The 25,171-nt window shown below is 41.7% G+C and overlaps 1 protein-coding gene across 1 annotated transcript in view; it reads right to left on the bottom strand.

Annotated features, from left to right (window-relative positions):
* foxj3 (forkhead box J3) overlaps window positions 1-25,171 on the bottom strand; it is a 74,131-nt gene that overhangs the window by 28,975 nt on the left and 19,985 nt on the right. Inside the window, exon 2 of the mRNA XM_030051559.1 lies at window positions 16,808-17,315. Coding sequence (XP_029907419.1) covers window positions 16,808-17,128 — 321 coding nt within the window. The 5' untranslated portion in view covers window positions 17,129-17,315. The remainder of the gene's footprint in view (window positions 1-16,807; window positions 17,316-25,171) is intronic.

Here is a 25,171-nt window from a genome sequence, read left to right as displayed (position 1 = left end):
CGCTATTTAAGCGTTATCGACTAGAGTGACCCCTCCCCACCACCGCAGACACACTGCCAGACTAAAGAAGCAGCCAACACGCCGCCCAATACACCACAAAGCTCTCTCACATCCAGCTATGCTACTGAGAGACCCAAAGCCCACACTCAAAAACCCATGAAGTCGACTATAACGATTTTCAACGTGATTTTTTTTTAAACCATCTTCAAAGGCATTTGATCTGCCTCCCTTGGCATCTAGTAGCAATGTGTTGGCATACCAGGTTTTAAACCCCTTAGTCTCTGATCTTTACTCACTTATATGTAGTTTTAATAAAACATGAACAGTTTGCCTGCCTGACTCGAAGAAAAAAAATGCATGCCAAGGTGAAATCTGCAATAAATAACAACCCTATTACACCATGGTATGAGAGCTCCAGCTCTGCAAGATGTAAAGACAAAAACAAATGGATAGACTAGAAAATCAAAATGATCACTAACTTTCTATTGCAGGTCATCTGGTGTTGGTCTGCACACTGAGGTATTATAGTAATTAAACTCAACAGCCACTTCTGCAAAGGGAGATGACACTATGGGGAAATTGTATTTTTTTTCTCCCCCCCAACAGTGAGCATTTGGCTAAATTAAACCCATTTTTCATTTGCAGGCTCATATAATGAGGGCAATACATGCATAAAGAAATTAGCTTGATAAGCGATTACATGCGTGGCCTCAACAAGGAAACAATGTCAGCAGTCATATTAAAAACTATGATGGTAAGAAAAATCTGAACATGCAGGGGAATCATTTTCTCTGCATTGATGAGATGCATAGACTTTATATTAAAGGTTAACCCAACTACTTTTTTTTTTTTTAAGGAACTACAGACGAAGGACAATACGATTAATTAAATTAAATTAAAGGAAAAACAGAGCTGTGAAAGGCTGCCTACACCTACTGAGAAACCACAAGCACTCACAACCAAGGTCAGACTCTGTGGGTAGATTGTTTCCAAAGGGCAACTCCACACTTCCAAACAGGAGAAAGGGTAAAGGGGCAGGGCAGGGTAGGTGAGAGGCTCAAAATGTTCTTCATCAGCAGAAGAGAGACATCTCAGATGGATGTGTAATGGGAGACATTCATTTTGGACTGATTACGACAAACTAACAGGAGTCTAAAACACTGTTAGGCTATTCCTGACAACTTCAGTAAGCCTGTGCAGTCTATACAGGTCTGAGCCATCCAAACATTAGCCGAAGCAATCTCAAAAAATGGCTCTGCAAACACTGAGTAATGGTGGTGTCTGAGCTTCCCAGTCCATTCTGACAGCATGTGAGATCTTCTGCAGCGCAGAGTAAGTAAAGCAATCCAACTTTATCTGCAAAGTAATTTTGCTGAGGGTAATCCAAGGATACTGCATCCTATAGTGCTCAGACAATAGGCTGAGCCAACACAAAACTCCCATAGTTCTCTAGTGGCATATAAGAACTTTATGAATGCTGCACCAAGGATGTTCCCTTTTCAACTGAAGCAGCAGGGTTAGAGACCAAAAACTCCAATCGAAGTGTTCTGAACTCAGCCTCACTCAGACACACGCACCCACATCCCCTTCTCTACCTGCTTTGTTGCTTTAAGGCCAACCTTGGAATGGATCTGCAGAAATTCTAGAAAAACCTTTTGCATTATTTTCTTGGTACACTCAAGGTTACAGCCCTGGCTTGAATGCTACATTTGAAATTCAAGCATTCACCTTACAAATTAGGAGGCCGTCACTGCAAACCTACGGGGGAAAGATTCACTTAATGTAATGCTGACGGACAGGTCAAGCTACAATAAAAGACCTGAACCACTCATATGAAGCCTGTTTTGATCACAGTCCTTCAGAGAGCGTTCTGCCTCTGTCTCTCTCTCTCAGAGCCAAACCACGTATTCAAAGAGCTCTCCACAACCTCTGGTGTGCAGTCTACAGAAAATCTCAAATTACTGCACTATAACAAAACCTCTAGCAGTGATGGGCATCACTGCATTAAGTGGATTATTTCAGAACATTTCTGACCTTTGATATTATTGTCAATGGCAACGAACCAAGCAGAGATGTGGAGAAATGATGACTGACATGGACCTCTTTGGAAACTGGCAAGATTGAGGGAATGGCAAACTGGTCGATAAAACATAGATTAGGCAGGAACAAAAGGTTTTAAAAGACAAGGCAAGACCAAAATTAAGTCTAGAAGATATAACTCTGGCAACCTCCAGAAAAAGACACAGGGCAATCATTTCTATATCTAGTGCCTAAATTCATCAAGTTATGTCTGCCTAGAGGAATCAAAAACAGCTGACAGATTTTCAAATGGAGAAAAAAAAAACCCACAGTACTACAATATGCTTGGCCACTCGAGGTGAACTGGGAAACTGCTACAGACTGACAATATCAGCAGAGAGAGATGCCATCCACAGTACTGTAAATTGAGTCTGGTTCTCTAAGCGACGCAGGCTTGCACTTTTCTCCTGTGCTACGCAGGGCGCCTTTTTCTATCCCTTCCTCTTCTCTGCAGAGGCAGTGCAAGGCCATGAAAGATTGGAGGCAAAGTGACGTCCTCCAGTTTATCCTCCCTGAAAGCCTTCGCATGCTCTCAGTTCCACATGAGGGATCTGATGAAAGCCGTTTGTCAGTACGCCACTTAATTATCAGCCAGAAGAAGAGCCTCTGATGCTATCCTCTGACAATGGCTCACAGCAGCCTGCTGACTACAGTGCCCACTAACAATGAAGAACTGACTGCAGCTTCTAATGGTGACGGGGTACTGCCAACTGGCCACTTAAGAGTTAGACAAATTAAGTAAAAACACAACAAGCCTTTTCTGTGCTATTCCCACATGTCTTTTACTTTGTGGGCTTGAGTAGCAAGGAGCAAATATTATATCTAAATGCTAAAACTTTACAATATGGTAGTGGGAAGATGAAATACAAAATGAAATAAGTCCTGTTGAAAATACTTTCCATTCGGAACGGGAAAAACAAAGACGTTTTGACCTTTTATTTTTCCTGCATGTCTACACAAACATTATAGAGCTTACGCTGCTACTCAATATGCACATTACCAGCAGCATGCAAATAAAATAAGACATAGTCCCACTCCGTAACCTTCTGTCATTGTCATTTGACTGCTGACTGATGAAAAATAAACAATGACTGTAGCCTTAATACCACTATTATTTCTTTGCAGATGGAACCACGTTCTATTAATTTTAATCTAGTTGAGAAGCCATTCTAGAACTAACCTTAGAATGGAATAACATATTTGAATGTCATACTACCTGTCAACGTGAGAGAGATGATATGTCAGTCATGGCTGAACACCACTCAGGTCAGGATTTAGGTTCTTGTGACTGGGGCTGAGTCTACTCCCTAACAGGCCAGAGGTTTTAAACTTCAAGGATGCCGGTTGTTCAGCTGCATGAAGTGAAGACTAGATGCATACCAAAAGGGGCCTCATTTTCTTATTTAGTTGTGTTTTTGTCACACAATTCTCACTGGGTAACAAAGGGGAAAGACAGAACTTTGTGAGGAAGTCACATGGTCCACAGTGTGGACCATGACATAGTATTTACTACGATCATCTCCAAACATGGAATATAAAAGGCCTGAAGGCTATGATATCAGCAGCAGAAAAAAGTCAGCTCTTCACCAACATCTGTATAAATCTGGACAAATCACACTTGATGAAATCAGATTCTCAGCCTTTCATTAGCAAAAACTGCATGTCCATGATAGGACTGTGATAGAGTGATGACTCAGCCTTGTATGTGGTGTAGGCAGGTTGGGTTCCCCACAGTAACCTGTCTGCAGGGAGCATATCCACTAAGGAATGGCAAAACAGGCAACACCTCAGTTCTGGACCTCCGCTGTCGCTAACAACCTCTGAGAAAGTCCAAGAAAAGCTTTTTTTTCCTGTTATATGTATTAGATTTGATTCCTTTTTGAAAGGGAATCACAGACCCCACTACAGTCCATTAGCCAAGTTAATGCAGAGCTGCCAGACTTGCTGACCCATAAATAATACATTGCAGTGGTCAAGAGAGGCCAGACACCTCCATGCACCCCTTCATCCCTCTACACGGCCACATTAATGGACTAATTCAGATGCAATTAACTGGTGGGGAGAGGCTGTGGCCTTGCGGCTGGTGGAGCACAAGCTGAAGGGCTTAAAGCCAGGGCTAGGATTACAATCACTATGAGCACACACACAGACACACACACACACACACACACAGACACACACACACACACACATGAATACACACACTCACATACAAAACCATTTACATACTGCTAGAAAGGAGCCAACAAATTTGTAGTAACACAGAATCTACCCTTCACCATCAGTTACCAGAAGCAAAAAGAAAATTAATGAATATCATTCACACTAGTCATTATGTTTATTCACAGAAACACTGCTTATGTAGGATCCCCAGGCTACACATTTATTTCAGCCTTCTTTGTTTCGCCAAATACTGTCCACCAATAAAATACAAGCAATGCTTTTATCCTGAGCACCTTGCCTATGGCCAACATTAGCATCAGAGGACACAGTCTGAAATGCTTACACAGCCTTGCATTCAGAAATTTAATTTAATTGGTCTCTTTTTTATGTTTGTTAATGCAAGTTTCATTCAATAAACTAGCTGCAGAAACCTGTGCTTTGAGAATGCGACGTTGACAAACGAGCAATTACCGGAGCGATATTCACGTGTCACACTCGTGGCCGGTGTGACCTGCGATTAGCCCCGCTGATGCTGAATGCGAGATGTGAGAACTGCGCCTGTCAATTCAGGCGCCTGGGAAGGCTACGCAGCCCATTCTGACATGTCATCCATCACTGGTTCCACTCCACTGCCACAGCTGTGTCACTGTCCCCCTCTCACAGACCACTGACCTCACTGAGGATGCACCGGCAGGATGATCAAATATCACTCTAGGAGAAGAGACAGCCATCCTGCTCCACTGACAGGGCAGAGGACAAAAACACTTTTCCTACATATCCTCAGCCACAGTGACATCTTTATCAATAAGCAACATTTAATGCCAGGCAGCAGCAGGATTTCGTGACGATGCACGGCGGCTCTCCTATCATTCCAAAAAGCAGTGATTGTGAACGGCAGAGTGAAGCCATTAGCTGTGGGTGACTGACATAAAAGGTGGCAGAGGTTAAGTAATTACCAGAGTAGAGAGAGGATGGATTAAAACAAAGATGAAAAGGAACAACATTGGCCTGGCGTATTCTCATGATAATTACTTGCCATGCAGATTTTATCAACATGCCAATCATTAGGGCAAGTCTACTCCTTTTTAAAATTCCTATCAGATGTGGATGACCAATGATCTGGAGCTGAGCTGCCAGTCACTACCTCTATACTCAGTGGAGGACATACTTCAGTCAAGTTACAGACTCTGGCAAAATGAGCAGTTTCAGGTTACTATAGACTTTCTACATGGTCCTTAATCAGTCAGTACTAATTAGTCTTGCAGCCATTCTCCTCTTTCATTTCCAACTACAAGAGTGCACTCAGTATGGTGTAGATCTCTGCCCGGCATATCTCCCCTTTTCCGGACTACAGGCCGGACTACCCTATGTGCTGAGCAAAACATGGGAGGGACTCAGTAACCAACTGTATTGTCAAACACTTTTCAAATTGCCAGTTAAATTACCGTATGATTCAAATATAATATAGTACAGTATAGAAAATGTAGCATAAACTAAAGCCTCTCGAGTTTAGCTGTTTCTTGCTCTATCTGTATGGATTTTTAATACACACATTATACGATTGGTCATGGGATGTATGGCTCGTGAGCAATGTCTGGCTCTTTGCCAGAAGTAAAATAGCTTTCAACAGAGACTGTGGTCCAAAAAGAGCATAAATTAAAATAGGAAAATTCAAAAGTTACTATTAAAAGGTCTCTCTCCCTCTCTCTCTCAAGATACTTAAGACATGCGAAGAATGGCTGAAAAGTGTCAGGATATACAGGCAACCTATTTTAACCTCCTGCTCTGACACTTTTTACAGTGTGTTTTTTTTTCCCGGTGTGTTTGTTCTGCGTTCTGTTGACTTACTGGTCAGCAGTGTGTAAACTCACTCAGAGAAAACACACTACACGTCCTGCATTTTTTCACCAATCAGAGCGAACATGGCCACAATAGGATGAAAAAACGAGCATGCTAGACAGTGAATGAAGTAAGGGACCTGCATATAGCAACCATGTACAGTAGGCTATGTGAGACTGCAGCGATGATTGAGTGAGCTAGACAGTGAATGAAGAGAGCGGAAGTAGCAACAACAAACACTGTGCAAAGGCTTTGAATCACAGCAACCAGAAGAGGTTCTTTATCATACAGTAATTGTGCGCAAAAAATATTAGGCCAATAGGCCCAGTAGTTTGTAAGATTAGACATGGACAGACACCCATACAGACAGATAAACAGGACCAAGCACACCATCTCCTCTAGGTTACCGCCTGGCAGAGATGTAGGGGGAACAAGGCGCATGTAAGCTCAAATGTTGGCAGATAAATTAGCTACAAGCTTCACAGGAAGCAACTGTTCTACAGGGAGAGAAGGCAACCCTAATTATGGAAATTATTAAAAACATTAAACAAAGACCAGGAGAAAAAAAATGTATCCTACCCAGACTAAGTTAGTTCTCTTTATTTATTTATTTATTTATTTATTATCCTTTTTTCATTGAGACTTTGATGAAAATGGTATTTTATGTATAGGCAGAGTCAGTGGCAGCAGTAGCTGGTCTAACCCAGCTTAGGTGGATTTAACAAGGCAGATTCAGTGTTAAAGGCGGATTCCAAGGACTGGGCTCTATTTATAGCACGCAGAATTCATCATGGCTCAGCGCCCCCTCCCACCCCCCAGCCCCATTCTCCTCCTCCCACCCCCCAGCCCCATTCTCCTCCTCCTTGTCAGTGCAAAAATCAGTGCACCTAGAAGAGGCCATATTTAAGCTTCACCCTAACAACAACAACAACTCCAGCATAGACACAGAATTTGAAATAAGATGGAAATATTAGCTTTCACAATTGGGTTTCACAAAATTCATCACAGCGAGGCAACATTTCACTGACCCTCAACAATATGAAGCTCTTACTTGCATACAGTGCATTACCCAAAGACTATACACAACCAAGTACAAAAATGAGAAGGAGCAAAAGGTCACACGCTTGGAAAACAAACTTAAAATGTAGGAAAAACAAAGGGCAATTTTAATCTGAATCTTTCTAGCTGTGGAACAATGACTAAAGAGTCTCTAAGAAGCTCCCGTAGCCCTTCATTTTCCCCTCAGAAGAACCTGAGAATGAGCTAATGATTTTTCCAGTTATTTGAGTTGTTTTCAAAAGTGCCTCAAATTCTTTGCAGTTCATAACTTTAACTATGATACCAGGGTAATTTTCTTGCCCAGCTGCCCCCACCTCAAGCCTCCAATCTGTGGCACAGCAAGGGCATGGACAATAACAGGTGATGATCTCAGTCACCGCATAAACGGGCAGTCCAGGAAGTCATACTATAGAAATGAAGAACCTTCCCTCTTTCCAGAGTTATTAAAGATTCATGGAGGTTTCAGTAACACTATGGTCTTCATATCCTAACTGTCATACCAAAGAGACAAAAACCTAGCACTAACTTACCAAGGCATAAAGATTAGTTAGAGTTAGAGTTAGCTACTCAAAACCTTTAGTCTATATTGCAATGTATCAAATTTTCTCCAGCTCTTGTATTTCTCTGATAACTTTCAAATGAACAGCATGCCTCAATATTATTGGCCTTGACTGAGAGATTAAGTGCACTGTAACTATGACTTAGCAAGTGTCCAGTGACCTACAGCCCATCTCTGTCCAGTGTTATCAGTATTAGAAATGAACCTTAAAAAACAGGATTGGGGGGAATTTCAGTAGCACAAGTGGTGTGTCTCAGCCCATGAGTCAGGTATCGACTTTGTTTAACAGATCTCATTATCACAGAGCAGGAAGCACACTGAATCAATTGATGAGTGTAGCCAACAGCTTTTACAATAGGCTGCCACATCTCACTTTGTGAGCAAAGAAGAACAGATGGGAGGAAGCCCTTTAGTTTTAATGACTGTTTAAAAAGATAACAGAAGCCATAGATATTCGTAATGAACTGCGAGGTCGTGGCCATGAGCGTCGAAAAGACAGCTACAGTTCCATATAAAATTGAAGCCAACATCTCTACATAGGCCTGCAGGCCACAGGAGGCAGCTTTAGAGACCTGAGGCCTTTTATGTTCTCCACTGCAGTCAGCTCTTCACTCAGCGGAGTGCGGGGACAGCAGCTCCTGCCAAAATGTATCCGAGCCAAGGCCTGCCAGCCTGCTCTCCCCGCCCACTCTGAGGGGCAGAGCGTGAGCGGCGGGGCGCCGGTAGGCGGGCGCAAGGTGAGGCTGGTGGGCGGGTGGCCAGGCTGGAGCTTCCTGACATGGGAACCCGCCTCACAGCAGGATCAAACTGGCTGCCGAGTGAATCACTACCCCTCCCACCACCTGACAAAGTCAGTGCCGGGCCAGCGCACAGCCACTTCTGCTGTCTCTACAATTAACAAGCTATCCAGGGTGAGACGAAAATGCTAAAAATACAACTGTACCACTCAGTCACTTACTCAGATTGCATTTCTACTAGGGTCCTCATCACACTGGACTTTGATACAAAATGACAAAAAAATATTGGAGGGAAAAAAGGTCACATCTTTGGATGGGTGTAAAGTGTGTGTGTGTGTGTGTGTGTGGGTGTGTGGGTGTGTGGGCGGGGGGGTGGTGGGGACAAAAGGAGCAGTGTGGCTTTCGAAATATGTATCTGTGCTGCTGAATAATTCAATATCAGCAAAGCGTTTAAAATTTAAATGCTTGCTTTACGGCGTAATGATGATACAGGGCTAGGGAACCAGATGGAGGTATCAGAGAGACTAGCACCGAAGCAATTTTACACTTTCAGATTCCAGGCCCTGCAAACCTAAGCTTGAGGTGGGAGATAGGGCAGGGAGCACAAATACTCATACCTGGCCGATCACATTTAAATAAGCAACAGGAGCAGGGATTTTCTGAGCTGTAGCTAGTCACTAGTGAGAAGCAGGAACATTATCTCCAGAGTAAATAATGTCCTGGAGGACCAGTAGCTCCCAAAATCGCTTCTTAAAAAAAAAAAAAAGAAAAATTGCTCCAGGCTGCTATTATTAAGCCTCCAATCCAATGGGAAGTCAAACCTTTGATCTGTTTAGGGTACTGTGTATTTGCATTTTATAATGAGATCAAAGAGGCAAGGTCCAGGGCCCCAGCAGAAGGCAGTGCTGTGCCCCATCTCTGCACACTGGACGATTTACAGACCAAAACTACATTTTCCTATTAACAAGATCATGTAAGAGCTGTGGACCTAAGTGAAAATGCAGTGGGAGATTCAATGTATGTTAGGCAATCAACAGCAACCTACATTCTTTTCCTGTTAATTTTCTTCTCTGCACGCAGGTGTGGAAAAGAAAAAAAATAAAATCATGCCAGTAGCAACAATCTCAACAGTTAAAGTTCAAGAACAAACATTTCAAGCATTTTTAAACTGGTTGAGAATTGCTCCAGATTTTCTTTGGCATTCTTCACCTGGAAGCAATGCAGAGGGGAATTTACACACTTTGCCTGAAGTAAGGCTACAAGGAGCTGGGAGAAGGTTTTCAGAAGAGCAGGGAGGTCAGTGTCTGTGTGTGTGTATATACGTGTGGTGTGGCTCCTGAACACTGTTGCCAAAGGGACTTATAATAGAAGATATACGAAAAAAATAAATAAGATTCACACACGTGTAGCTCTATCTCTGGCTGAGCTCAGATGAGCACAGTTTAACTGTCACCATCTGTAGGTGTTCACATCGTGCCAAAGGCCACACATTGTCAGAAATCCTGATCAGATTTGACCCAGGTTCATAGCAGGATTATAAACCTGTTGTGTAAACAGATAGTTCAAATCTCTACAGATAACAAGAGCTCTTGCATAGACCAACCGAATGACCATTAATCTTTTAATATCCATACATTTAATGCTTTTACACTGAGGTTTAAACATGTCACACAAGGCTGAATGCTAATGCATGTCAAAGCTTTAGGTTGAGCAAGCTGAGAGGAGGAGAACTGGACACAATCAAGAGGGGTTAAGACAGCCATGTGGATCAAGTAGAGGGGTTGATTGCTTTAAATTCATTAGCTAGTTAATGCACCGGCAGGATCCAGCATGATGATAATATTGTAGCAAAAATTCTGAGAACTTACATATTGGAATAAATACTCACAGAAAATATTAACAGAAAGGATTTACAAATGTGCAAGTCAATATTTACCTCTGTGGGCTACAATGATTGGTCACACAGTCAGAGGAGACGTCTAAAGCAGCTTTTTCCTGTTTGCTCCTGGCGATCTAAAAACATACCACTTTCATCAAAGACACCTTAATTTTGTAAAGTTTACCTATTTATGATTCCCAGCAAGGTGCATTTTATCACCTGTAAGCAGTTATCACTAGATATTCATACCGGATTTGGTTAGTTAAAAGTTGTCTGGCTACTAAACTGATGCAGTCAATGCACATGCGGAAAACCCCTTATCAGACTCTACTGAGAAATCAAGCAATTTAATGTTGCCTTATTTATCAGCAAACAATACACACAATATAGAACTAGTGGTCGACCGATATCATTTTTTTTCCAGTGGAAGATGCCGATACTTATGAAGCACAGTAGCAGCCGATCTGTGACACAGATATCATGTTTTTTGTTTTTTTTTAATCTAATAAATTACAACAATTTAATAACACTAACAAATGGGACACAAAACTGGTGAACTTAAATTAACATATATTTAGCACTACTGTATGTCTGCATTGTCTGTTTGCTTAAGTAGATCTGCACTCTGTCTGCAGTACCTTTACTTTGAATTAAAAAAAAAAAGGAATCAACTAAATAAATTGCACATGCAATAAAAAAAAAAACAACAACAAAAAAAAAAACAACAACTAAATAAATTTTAGCATTCAAGCAGTTCATCAAGCAGTTATCAATTTCACTGAACTCTCAATGTTTATATATAGTTAACCAGCTATTTTCCTTTTCTTATTTCCCTACTTCCCACTAGGGCTCTGTGTGTGTGAGACGGTAGAAAAATGTCTATCATTCCATGTTTTGCTTTATCGTTTATTCTTTATTTCTTTGTGTCACAAATCAACTTGTTATGGTAATTAATTATGGGAGTTTATTTTCTGTAATTTGGATGATGCTTAGCATTCCCCTGCACTGCACACATGAGCGTAGGCAACATAAACTGACTGCATAACATACATTACAACACAGCTTAAGATAAATCCTCAATGTGTGAAAGTGTAGCAGCAGCTACGCCGTAATGGTCGACACGGTGTGAGTGTTTGTTCTGAGGGTCACACTTCACAGATCACTAAAACTCTGGGTAGCAGTGTCATTTTATTATCTCTGTGCTAATAAAGCTCAGAGAAAAACAGCAGAACTTACAGCTGTATCCACTCACTCTCACTCCAAAGCGATATTTTGATTTATATCTCACCGTGAATTTAGTGACACTTGCAGTCTGTAGAATTTGAGGATGAGTTGGCATTATCAAAACAGATATGTAAACCTCCTCAGTTCCAACCGGTTGAGGAGACATGAAAACCGGCATCATGGTGTCTTCATCAACCAGCACAAAACACAGAGGTCACACAAAAAATTCTAGCGGCCTTTAGCGGCCTTACATTGCCGTATTTGCAGTTAGAGTTTTGGAGAGGAGCAGGAAGCCCCGGCAGCAGCCTCTGCAGGAGGTACACACACCTATGGCGTAGCTGTGGTGGCCTTTTGACAGAAAAGTAAATGGACTAGGTAACTGATTGGAGAAGTCTCGCTCCTTATGGTGCATTCACAGCACTATTGTTGCCTTGGAAAAAAATTGGTCCACTGTTGGGGAGTATGTGCAGATCGCCGGTAGACTCCCTCCATTATTACAATTCTACTTTACAGTCATATTTTATATTTTGTTTACTGTTTAACTAAAAATTTGCACAAAGATTATGAAGAAAATTATTTCTCAAGTATATAATTCAAAATGTAATTACAAACAGGCTTTTCCATGTGGTTATTTTATATAAACTACTCATTCATGTAATTTACAAAAAATGTGCTATATCGTGAAGTGAATTTAACTATCTTGTGATATGAGACTTAGGTCATATCACAGCCATACCATGGGAAGGAAAGGCAACTCGCCTTGCTATCTCCTTACAGTGTCTTGAAGCCGGTCTGCAAATCACTTCTGCAGCAAATGTCTGCAACACTTGTAGCAAAAGTGAGAACACACAGATTCGTCATTTGTGATGCAAAAATCAGCATCTGAGAGGCTGCCACAGCAGATTTGAGGAGCTGTAATCACAGAGCTGCTGTACTCGAAAATATATTCAAGAAAACATTTTTTGAGGAAATATAGGTTTGCAGCTTCTATTCCATTCATCCAAATATTGATCTACACATTTGTAAAGCCTTTCAGTGATTTCAAATTGAGGACACAGTCATAAAATATTTTCTAAGAGTGTAAATTCCAACATGCAAGTTCTCAGAGTGTCTTGCTACAATGGTAGCCACATAATCCGGTCAGTGTTAAACTCATAATCTTAGAAACTGACCCACTGCCAAAACTCTTCACGGCATCACTACTCTTGTCTGTGCCGAGTGCCGCTGACAGGCAGAAAGACATGCTCTTAACCTTGAGGAGACAGAGCACTGTTCCGTTTACCTTTAATCTCAGAGGAGTCATCAGGGTAGCTCACACTGCCTGTAATGGCTTTGACTGACATGGAAGGGACAGAGCACGACTGAAATGAATTACTGCACATCAGACACAGACAATAAGTATGATAAGCAGCATGTTCTGTTGTAAAAAGAGAAAGTTCTGCAAGCAAAAGTAACTACACTAACTCAGAGCAAGGTTTTGAAAATATGTGGTATATGGAGGATGAAATATTCTTCAGTAATCTCTCTTTTCTTTAGGCAAAACACTTGCTTCCTCACAGAAGGACACTGAATCTATATGGCCTACAGGTCCACAGGACTGTATATTTAGACAAACCTGCAAAATATTAATCAGAAGTGCCTCAGAGAGCTTGAGAGGGTATAAGAAAGCACCATCTAATTGCTTGCTCATAGATGCCGGGTACATATTTCGCACTCTCGAAGGCAGCGTTCATATTTTTTGACCTTGATGAATTATCTGTTTTTATTGACAGCACTTATTGATATTTCTTAAAAGCGTGGGCTAATGGAGTTCTATTGAGATGATTAAATGAGTTGCTGGCGCCCGGATTAGCCTGGTCTCATCTCGCCGGCACAGCTTGCATTATCATACAGAACAGACGCATGCGTGCGCTGAGTCCTAAATTCCTGCGACTGACATCTCCGGGGGAATAGAGGAGTGATGACTACATCCGACCTACATTCACCCCACCCAAGCACGCCTGCTTCCAACTACTTACACACAAATATGCACACTCGCACACACAAACACACCATAGGTGGATTCATATCATGGCAGTAGTCACAATGCAAGGAGGATTATTACTCCTGCATGAATTTCACAGAATTACACAAATTCAATTAGGTGCACATGCTGCTCCCCACATGCCTCAACAATTTAAAGCCAAGCAGATACCTCACTGCTGTACAAGCTCTTCATGACCTCCTGACGCTGAGGAGAAAAACTTTTCCCAAGCTTTAGCAGAGTCATAGAGGGAAATATCATTTGTGTGATGTGTGACACAGAAAAACCGTTAGGAACAAACCTGAGGCTATTGGAAACTATTCAAAGGCCTTGGGCAAGGAAATGGCAGCATTGGAATTTATTCAAATGCCTTATGCAATAAGAGGATACTAAACACATACACATAAAAATGTTGCATAATTACATATCTCAGGTATTTAGATTCTAAGAATCAAACCACAGCAGGGAAAATCCCCATATTAGTAAGAAATGAGAAAAAAATTCTGATGCAGCTTGGAGCCTGTGCGCACTTTGTCAAACCACCATTTCAGCGTTTCCTGTGCTGTACAGCATCCTGGTTAGAGTGATGTGGTTTTTCACACTTTTAAATGTGATGGGTTTTTCTACAGTTGCAGCCCACATTTAGGCCAGGATTTTTTGATGTATGCAAGGCAAGCCTTTGCTAAACTAGAAAGCAGTCAGAGAGCGCAAACCACCGCCCACGCTGAACAATTCTTCAAACTTGTTACACCCAAAGACATCACTCCTTTCACTTAAATTCTAATTTAAATTGATCTGTGGACTCTGCACCATACCGAATCACCACCAAAATCTGATAAACTGTCTACTGTCTAAAGGCCAAAGGTCTACCTGTGCACAATATTTCATAGTAATTCATGCAGACATTTTTGAGATATACTAACAGAAAGACAGACAAACTACAAGAAAAACTTAATCTCCTTAACAAAGCCAAATAATGACTAACCATACATGACAGCAAAATGACTGAAGCCAAATTTACAGCTTAGTTATGTTTTAGTTAATTAATATGTTGTTGTCCTATTTGTTGTATCTAAAGTGGTGCTGTAGCTCAGTTGTAGAGCGGGGTAGGGCATGAACCCTGCCAGGGTTACAGATTTGATTACCACTGGGGCCACCCATTCTAAAAATGTATGTGATCCTGGTACTGGAGGCCACTTTGGTTTAAAATGTCAACCAAATGGCATGTTATCTGTGGTTATTTTAGCTAGAGTACTCAGTCACATCCTTATATTTCTCAGCAATAAAATCTGGGAATATGTGTAAAATTAAATACTTCACTAAGTCCAATAGTAGAACACACCTTAATTTTGACATACTCATGTTTTTCCACATAACAAACAATATCCAGATGGATACAGACTGACCACTGAAAGCTCAACACGATGAAACTAGAACTGTTAACACATCCTGCATAGTGGAAAACAGTATTCCAACCTTGTACCAATGTATGTAGAGAAAATGTCCTCTTCTGTAAAGAAGGTAGGCTACACACAAAATACAAAATACTGATGTCGCCACTGAGCTGAAAATGCCCACACACCATGCATGGTGACAATGTGGAATGACAGGAAATATGCTAAACTAAGTTGCTGCCAACTAAATCAGGAATGATAAAGGTAAAAGAGGAAACAACATTTGCAAAAAAGAATAATTCATTTCCTTCCAAGAGGCCTTGCCACAAAAGCAAAAATCAAACCATTTATAATGATACAGCATAGACTTTTCCTCCTGCCCCACCTACACACACACACACACACACACACACACACACACACACACACACACACACACACACACACACACACACCTCCATACAGCCTGTACACATACCAGATCTTGTCGCCCCAGGAAATGGGCTTCATACATCTTGTCTGACTGCAATAAAGCAGTGCCTAAGATTCTATTCCCAATAAACGTCGACTGATTGGAAAACTCATTCTAATATCAATTTCCATCTGGGCCCTTTAAAAGGCAATCAGCATAGCTTCATCTCGGTATATCATGGCCTCCTTGAGATGATGACACAGCACTGGCTCTCTCTCCTCCTGCATAATGGCCTTCTCCTATCGAGGCATCTGCAATGAATAATACCACCCATGAATGGGCTATTTAGTCTGTGTTCACACAGATAGGGGCCACTTCTCTGAATATTAATCCAGGGTTTTACACTTCATATGGTTCTCTCAGGGCTGCACCATTTTTCATTCAGAGAAGTAAGGTACTTAGTGTGATTTGGCGTAGTCATTGTTTCTCTCGAAGCTTTCGGGAAGTGACAATGGTGATTACCAGTGGCATCGCACCTTCAGGGTTTACCCTGAAGTCACTGGGGTGTGTGTGTGTGGGGTGTTTGTGTGGGTGTGTGTGTGTGTGTGAATGAGTGAGTGAGAAAGACAGAGAGAGACAGGGAGAGAGAGAGAGCGAGAGAGAGACAGAGACAGAGAGAGAGAGAGAGAGAGAGAGAGAGAGAGAGAGAGAGAGATTGCATGTGTACACATGCATGCGTGTGTCTCAGCAGCTTCCCTTTGATCAATAAGGTAAGACTGAAGCCTGAGCATTAGTGAAGGCAGAGCTACAAGATTGCGACCAAAATGGTCACACAGCAAACCTACTATAGCAAAAATTTGGATAGTGTATGTTCATATTTGACTTGGTCGTATTTGTGTGAGTGGCCACCTAAGAGGCTGTCCATCCACAGACTGACAGACAAAAAGTTTTTATTGGAATTTTTTTTTTTTAGCTTTAACGCTTCATATTAAAAACTTCGTTTTTTTTTCATATTTCCTGTTCAACTGACTTATGTGCAATGCCTGAGTTTTATTCTGGCAGGAAAAACAATGACCGTGTTTAGCACAACGCGCAGAAAACAGCTTCAGTCAAATAATCCTGTTTTCAACTATCTTCTACAAATGCTGTCAACAGCTGAACTTAAGGTAAGAGAGGAATTTGCATTTGAGTGACATGAGCGGACATACCATGGCAGAAGACATAATGATGAGCAATTACTGTCACCAGCACTAAGAAAAATGTAAATATTTTGTTTGATCAAAATCACACAGTCGCAGTTAGGAGTCAAAGCTTAGGTACAACTGCAATGCAACGTGACCATCATCATCATTGTCGTGCCCTTAAGTCTTGTCATTAACAGACTTAATTTGTACATAAATGACAGTGCTAGCCCTGCAAGAAATGTCTTCCTGTCTCACCTTCCAGCCACTGCCCGCCTCCCTGTAGTAGGGGAAGTTATCACAGATCCACTGGTAGATCTCACTCAATGTCATCTTCTTCTTTGGCGAGCTGTTGATAGCAAAAGTGATGAGGCTGGCGTAGCTGTAGGGTGGCTTGCCGTCCTTGTGCTGCTGCACCTCCTCCTGGTCCAGCGTGGTGTTGGGATCCAGAAGGGTGCTCTTTTTGCCCATGCCAGGCCCATGGGCATTCTGGGCATCTGCCTTGCGGATGGCCGCCTGCATGGTCAGCTGAGGCAGCCAATCCATGGAGGTCAGGCTACTCTCCAGCTCCGACGTCATGGTGACGACAGGCTGGGCAGGAAGGGGGTGGGGAAAAGGTGGAGGTGGTGGTGGTGGTGGTGGTCGTTGACTGATGGCTGGCAGACCAGGTGGAGTATAACAAACCAAGACAGGTGACAGTTTTGAGGATGAAGGCAGGGATCCCTCAGTTCAGGACATCAGCTTAGCAGTCTTCTCTTGGTCAACTCTGGCGAGACAGGAGACAAACATGGCTTTGTTAATTGACGACTGTTTGGTACAAATAGCAAACAGGCAGTGAAATATAGATAGGGATAAAAGTATAACGATAATATGGCAGAGAACAACGCTATAAAGAAATCAGAGGGTAAGCTGCTCTCAGCAGTGTTCCCCAGCATGAAAAACCAAGTGTCTCTCTAAAAAACAGTTCCAATCGCTGTGCAGGAGAACACAAGCCCACCACTTTCTTTCTCCACCACTTGCTGCTCACAGAGCTGACTCATAGCTGGAACTCCATCTGCACAGAGACAAAGTAAATGCAAGGGAATTGTTTTCACAACTGCCAGCCAAATGGGGGAATGGCTCAGGAGGAATTCCGATTCTCTTGAGGGCAGTAACCCCCCACCTTCCACCCCATCTCTCCTCCCCCTCTCCCCACCCCACACACATACACATACACACACATACGCACACATACGCACACACACTCAACCCCTGCCTGTTTCCTCCCCCCAAATGGAGCCTCTGCCGTAAACAAGCCAGCCAGTGTCGTCTTGCCAACTGTCCTGTCCTCGGCCTTGTGCGTGTCTGCCGTGCTGTGCAGCCTGCAAAACAGCCTGTCTATCTCTCCCTCTCTCTCTCGGCACACTGCCCTCTCTGTCTTAAAATAGAGTGGCAGAGTCCAGAGGCCTAAAGTTACAAACATAGGTGAACACAAGCCCCTGTGTAAAAAAAAAAAAAAAAAAAACACTGTGCAGGGATGACACTGCAATCTGTCTAAGGGGGGAAAAAGGGAACAGGCAGAAAAATAAGAACAATCCTTACCAGGTAGTGGGTTTTTTTTTCTTGACTAAGCATGCACCCACAAGTGTTTGTGTGCGTGTGTGCTTGTCAGATTTGGGATGATTACAGCTTTTATTATACTTGAGATTTTCAACATCTCCTGTGTAAAACAGTGTAAATATTTGAATGCAATAAGGAAATGTATTCAAAAAATACAAATGAAGTTCTTCAAATATCTCAATCACGGTGTAGTCGAAGCATAAAATAAAAGTAAAGGCACTCATACGGAGGAAGTTAAACAGCCTTTAGTGAGACAAATAAATTATATATATTTTCCTCCATATTAGTGTTCTCTTTCCAGAGCACCTGTGGCTACTGTCTGAACACTAGATAAGCTCCTGCCCTGCTATATACATTATCAAACTAACTGATTACAATTTCTTTTTTTATTGTTTGCTGACCTATTACCTCCATTTGGCTTAGACTGTCAATATGTTCACTTAAGAACACACATATACTGTAGACTATTTCTGGGTGTTGATGTGCATATTTATAGCCTAAATGAGTACAACTGCAAACTCTCACGGGCCTCTGTTGCAGGTTTGAGGTGTAGCAGAAACACAGAGTGAAAAATTCCTAAATTGGTCAAACTGCACTGGCGGCTGATGGTCAGCAGCAGTTTGTGGTTGTCCTCTCCAATTGATCTCTCACAGTGGGGGTTTGGTAAGAGCCCAGTAGCCAATTCAATATCAAGAATTGGTGTAGACAGTCAGCAAGCTCTAGGCGGACCTGGAAGATTATAGCATTTTTCATATATCCAAACAGAATTCTGAGAGCGGAAAAACTAAATCTGGTCCGTGGAAGATAATTAATGAAGTTGAGCGCTGGCCTGTATCTTCTTAAATCTTCTCTTGTAATCAGTGTTAAGTCCTATTAGGTGGCCTGAATGTTCCATTTAATCATTTTTCCAAGCAAAACACTTTTGCATGTTAATTTTAATGTTGCTACCTGATCATTTAGGAAAGGGGTGGTTATTTGTTTTCCACGATGCATTTTACTGTTCCTTTGTGCACGCTTACAGAATGATTTGTCACAAGGAGGTGGGCCTGATGACACCACTGACTGCAACAGGCTTTGAGCTGACTCTCCCATCCCTTAAGTCAAGAACAGACTGGTAGGTGTGTTTTCATCTTATCTCTACAACAGGCACAGATCACAGACTGACTTGTTGACTGACTACTGACAGGTGTGGCAGCCTCATGGTGGAGGATAGTTCCTCATCCCACAAAAAACAAACAAATGAAGCAACTGAAATAAAGATGAGTCACCAACTGCTAATGACAGTCATTTTCCCTGACAAATGGAAGCAAAAGGAAAAAATGTCTAGACAGTTTACAGTGCCGAATGAAAATACATTAACACACATTTGATCTGTATCTTATCTATTGTCTGAATATTTTCTGTATTGTGCAGTATGCTCATTTGCTCTAGCAGCCTTTGTGCACTATTAGTATACATCACCACAACAAGCTGTATCTTTCATTCATTCCCTACACTCTCTTATTCCTACTCAGTCACGGAGGCTGGAGCCTACACCTGCACAGGTCATCAGTCCATCACAGGGCTAACACACAAACACACATTCACACCTACGGGCAATTCAGAGTCATCAATTCATCTGAACTGCATGTCTTTGGACTGTGGGAGGAACCTGGAGCACCCAGAGGAAACCCACTCAAACATGGGGAGAACATGCAAACACCACACAGTAGGGTTCAACTGATATGTTTTTTAGGACTGTTACTCATGCCAATATTTTATTTAACTGAAGCTGCTGATAGCTGATTAAAAAAAAATAAAAAAAATAAACAAAGCTATTACTAAAATAAATCTCTTTTTAATGTAAGGTTTGAATAAAAATGAACAAAGACAATACTGCAAATGCAAAATAAAGAGACTGGGGAGATAGTGTCAAACAATATTAAAAGTCTAAAAAAATCCTATCTGAGAGGGTAAATATGAACACACTGATATCCAATATTCCAAAAAAGGTAGACACTAGCCCAATGTATTTATTGATAAACCAATAGACTGGTCTAACTCTTACCACACAGAGAACTTTAGTTGACTGGTGGTCTCAATATAGCCAAATTGACTGAAGATGGTCTGATTCTATTTAGAGAGCCAACAGTGTATAAAAATTATGGCACAATGGCATTAGGGTTGGGCGATATGGACAAAATCAAACATCACAATATCTTTGACTGAATACCTCAATATCTGTATTATGAAAATATTGTAGGAATGACAATTTGATGCTTTGATAAGAATAATTACACAAACAATCATTAGTAATGTGGATAATATGGCCAAGTAGGTATAGAGGCACATTATAGACCAGCTAAAAGAGTGGAGTTTGCATCCCTTATCAAAATATTATTATAACTAAAACCCCAGACAATTAGGCTTTCCACCGATCTGATCGGCTATATCAAATTGTCCGATATTTTGCATTTTATGCAATTTGTGTGATCGGCTGTAATGTCTTAATTCGCCGATCCGATCAATGACGTCATTGTCGTGTTGAAACTTTTTGCAGATGCTCCCGTTGCATTGTTCTATCTGTCTCATTTACTCCGAAGAAGTTCCACACCACCGCCATGTTAGTTTTGAGCCCTGTCACAATGTGACGGACAATAAAGTTTTTTGAATCTTGAGTCATTCGCTGTCGGATTCAAACAAACATGTCGGTGGTGTTGGACTTCTTCAAAGTGTCTGAGACAGATAATTGATGATGACAGATGATCGTTGATACTCATACAGTAAATAAACAAGTTATTTAAATAGACATATTGCTCCCTCATGTGATCGGATCGGTGATCGGTTTATTTAAACTCACTGATCGGTGATCGGTGATCAGTGATCGGTCCCGAAAATCCTGATCGGGTAAAGCCTACAGACAATACCTGGATTCTTCACATATCAGTGTTATTGATACATCACTCTGCCTTAATTAATAGTACAATTAACTTAACAGCATCATGAAATGTTGCTTTAGGTAAGCTTAAAGCCATTAAGATATCTATACACAGACACAGTATCTTATTCAAAACAAAAAATTGGAAACTACTATTGAATTTTATGATTACTGATGTCAGTCTCTGTATCGAAACACTTCCACTGACACTGAGCCCTATGTACAACTGAGGAGGAGAGGCGGGACGATGGCAGAACCTTCTGGCGGCAGTGAGAGGTGAGCTGACGCAAGAGGAGATGAAAGGCGCTCTGCCTGCAACACCAAGACGAATGCCATTTGACCTCCACGCTAATGATCCAGATGCTTCATAATCTGCGGGGCCAAGTCGGTGTCTTAATTAGAGAACCTTGGGCTGTGGCAGGAACAATGAAGCACAGCACAGCGCAGGAAGAGAGACAGCCCCCCTGCTGCCTTCCTTGCCCTGCCAGGCTCTGGGACGGTCGGAGCAGAGACAAGCCCCAGCCTGCTGCCTTGTCAGGGAAGATTGTCTGGATGTGTTCAGTGTCGAGGCTGAGGGGTGGGTAGAGCAGCAGTTAGGAGGTGGGAAGGGTCAGCGGGACAGAGGGAGCACTAGGGGAGTGTGGGAAGGCCAGAGAGGCACAACCACTCTGGCATTGGGCCTGGCAGAGAGCCGAAGTGGCAACAGTGGCTTGCAGGGTCAGAGAGTTCAGCCCACTATGCTTGTGAGCCCGAGGGAGCAGACTGCAATCCCACACACATGGAACTGCTTTGATCTGGCTGGCTCTAGGGGAGAGGGGTTCTGTCACTGTCATCGCCTCAAGAAATCTTTTTTTTTTTTTCTCTCAACTTTAATTTGTTTTTAGAATGGAGCACTGAGAGCAGTTTTGAGGGCTGAAAGAGCGAAACGGATGGTCAAATTCATTCTCCATTCAAAACTCAAGTTTCTTTATCCCCAAGGGATTAATGGCAGATTTAGCTCTGAATGAGAAATTGAAAGCATTTTTGAAACATCTTAATTTGCCAAGTTCTTGACAGGACGTATCAACATTTTTGCTGCCAATAGAGTTCTGACAGCAAATCAGCGATTGTGTTTTGTCTCAGCTAGTAAGTCTGAAGTGGCTCAATCAAACTGACAGCACCGTTATTATACATGTGCCAAACCCTCTTTTATTCAAGCATCCTCTATGAGGCAACAAGCTGAGTAACAACCAGGGATTACTCAACACAACATCATAGCAAATTACGTCAACTGCATCGTGTTAGGGAAGTACTGAGATGCCAGTGAGCATTCGCGTTATAAAATCAGCACTGTTCCCCATTCCCACTATTGCAAAATTGATGGCTATACTTAACAAGCACTTAAATTTTCAGTACCCCTAAAATACAAATCACTGCATAAAATGAACATTTCTGCACTGACATTTAACAGCCATGTAAAGAAGAAGACAGATGTGTGAATCTTCACTGGCCTCATGACTCGAGTAGAATTCACGTTTCAACGATTCAATTGCACATTGCATCTCGATACATCTTAATATAACGCATCCTCAATTTTTTTTTGTAATACTACACATGGCTAATTTTTCATTAGTTGGTGCAAGCAAAACCTAAATCCTTCTTCAGTGCAGACCCACAGCATGTACTAAACGTCCGTGAGTGAGTTTCTTCAGCTTACCGACCCGCAAGAAAATTTCCCACTGCTGCTGGCATCTAAAGTTAGGCTTTGTTGCCAACTCATTTTGAAAAAGACGAGAAAAAGAGAGAGCCCGAGTAGACTGAGAGCATTCGAGAGAGAGAGAGAGAGAGAGAGAAACAGTTGAGCGAGCTAGAGAGTGAATGAAGATAAGGAGCGGCAGTAGTGAGACCAAAGCTATGAATAAGAGAAATAAAACGTTATTTTGTGATAGTACGCCCACAACTCTGCACGCGTCTGCACAACCCTGTGGGAATGTGCCGCATTGTTGGATTCTGTCTGAATACAGCCTCGGGCATAGAGGGGTGCCCAGCAGTCGAAGCAGCATGGCGGCATCTTCATGCCCATCTCACACATGCGTCCGACTAAACGTCAATAAGTGAGAGAGTGAGTGAGTAAGTGAGTGGCTGACCACAATTTGCCACACAAAATAAGGTTTTGACATATCAGAAGACAGGAAGACATTGAAGACAGGGCACATGATTATGATCTGTCACTGCACTGATGCAGAATCATCAATGTCCACATCACAATGTATCTTAGAATCAAGAAATTTCCACACCTCGACGAGAGGATACAAATTCTCCATCAACTGTCTCAATTTTCTGTAATGCAATGCAGCCACAACACATGCTGCGTTTGTAACGGACACTTCTCTTACGTTTTTTATTGACTGCCAACAATAACTCCACCATAAAACTGGAGCTGTTATTTTGATATTGGACATGCAATCCATTTTTCCATTTTGTAATTTGTAATACAAACCAGGAAAAGAGTTAAGAGTTAACCTTTATTGATCCTCGCAAGGAAATTCTGTCCCATCCTAACAATTAAGAGCAGTGGGCAGTCAATGTACAGTGCCCAGGAATCAAGTCCAGTTCTATGCCAGCCCCTTAGTCAGGGACACTAACAGGAGAATTAACCAAGCATACATGTTTATTTTGATGGTGGGGGAAACCAGAGCACCTGGAGGAAACCCATGCAAATACACGGAGAACATGCGAACTCCACACATAAAGGCCCTATCCGGGCCAGGATTTGAACCCAGGTCCATCTTGCTGTGATTCAACAGTGCTAACCACTAAGCCACCATGTTGCCAACACAGTGAAAACACATTGACTATTACATCTGGGATTACTGATAGAGGAAGCACAACACTTCTTCCAAGGTTTGAGATTATGTATATGCACAAAATATCTAATATTAAACTAACTTCATCCTGGTCAGGTACAGTCCATAGCTAAATGGAGTATGTTCTTGAGTCTGTCTCTGGAGGCCGTTCAAACACAGGAAACAAGTAACTGATGCGGATATAAACAAGGCGGGTTGAGACAAAGGAGACAAACAGGTAACAAAAAGCATTTCATCACAAAATCCAACACTCCAAGCGTCACAGAATCATAATATTTAACAGTGTCTGAGAGTAGATGTTTAAATGGGAATGGCTCGGGTAATTTTATATTTTAAATTACAAAATAAGTCTGTCCAGTCATGAAAAAGAAACTCAGGGATAAAAATCAGCCTGTTGTGCATTCCCCATGGGAAGCAGTAGGCAAAGACAAGTCATCCCCCAGAAAATGTGTTGGTCAAGATCAATACTGGTCAGAGGCTTAGCCTACTGAGTCAAAGATCAACGGCTGAGATTTCCAACCATGTTATGTCACATTAACATGTTAACATTCAATTTCAATGTTTAAACCAGTGCAGCGTTTCCATTGAAGGTATTTACTGGGGAAACACAATGTTTTTGTGTGCCTTACAGCTTGTTTTGCAAAGAGTTTACCACCACACAGCAAACACATGTTCCTGTAGAAACCTCACCAAGGCTTCTAAGCACCTCTCTTCACCCATTTGTGATTTGACAAAGCAGTTAGCAGTCATATGATTATCTCAACCTTTAACGACCTGACGTCGTCATTTTGAATGGACATTCTGCCAAGTGGGATAAGTAGGTGACCAAAGTTCTTAAATAATAATAAAAAAAAAAAAAAAAAAAAAAAAAAAAAAAATCAATAAATAATCAATTTAATAGTCAATAAATAAATAACATGCTCATTTAATTGTTTCTATCTGCCAAATGTTTAACATGCAAAGTTAATTAACCCAATTACATTAGCTTAGGCTGCGTTTCAAAAATCAAATTTGTATGAGCTTACCTGCAGGCTAACACAGTAGTTGCAGAAATGAAGGCCCACTGTTAAAAGCTGTTTGCAATGCATGAAGGGAAGATTTTGAGGTAGTGCTTACTAACAGAGATTAATTCCAATGTTTTAGACTAGGTATGCCCATATTATGGATTTAATGTTATCTTAAATTGCAACAGTTTAAATCAACTCAAATGATGTGCCACTCACTCTCCAATTAACATGCTCCTCAGACAACTCATGTTTA

This window comes from Myripristis murdjan, chromosome 5, assembly GCF_902150065.1.
Source record: "Myripristis murdjan chromosome 5, fMyrMur1.1, whole genome shotgun sequence".
Taxonomy (NCBI): Eukaryota; Metazoa; Chordata; class Actinopteri; order Holocentriformes; family Holocentridae; genus Myripristis; species Myripristis murdjan.
This window is presented reverse-complemented; position numbering and strand designations above follow the sequence as displayed.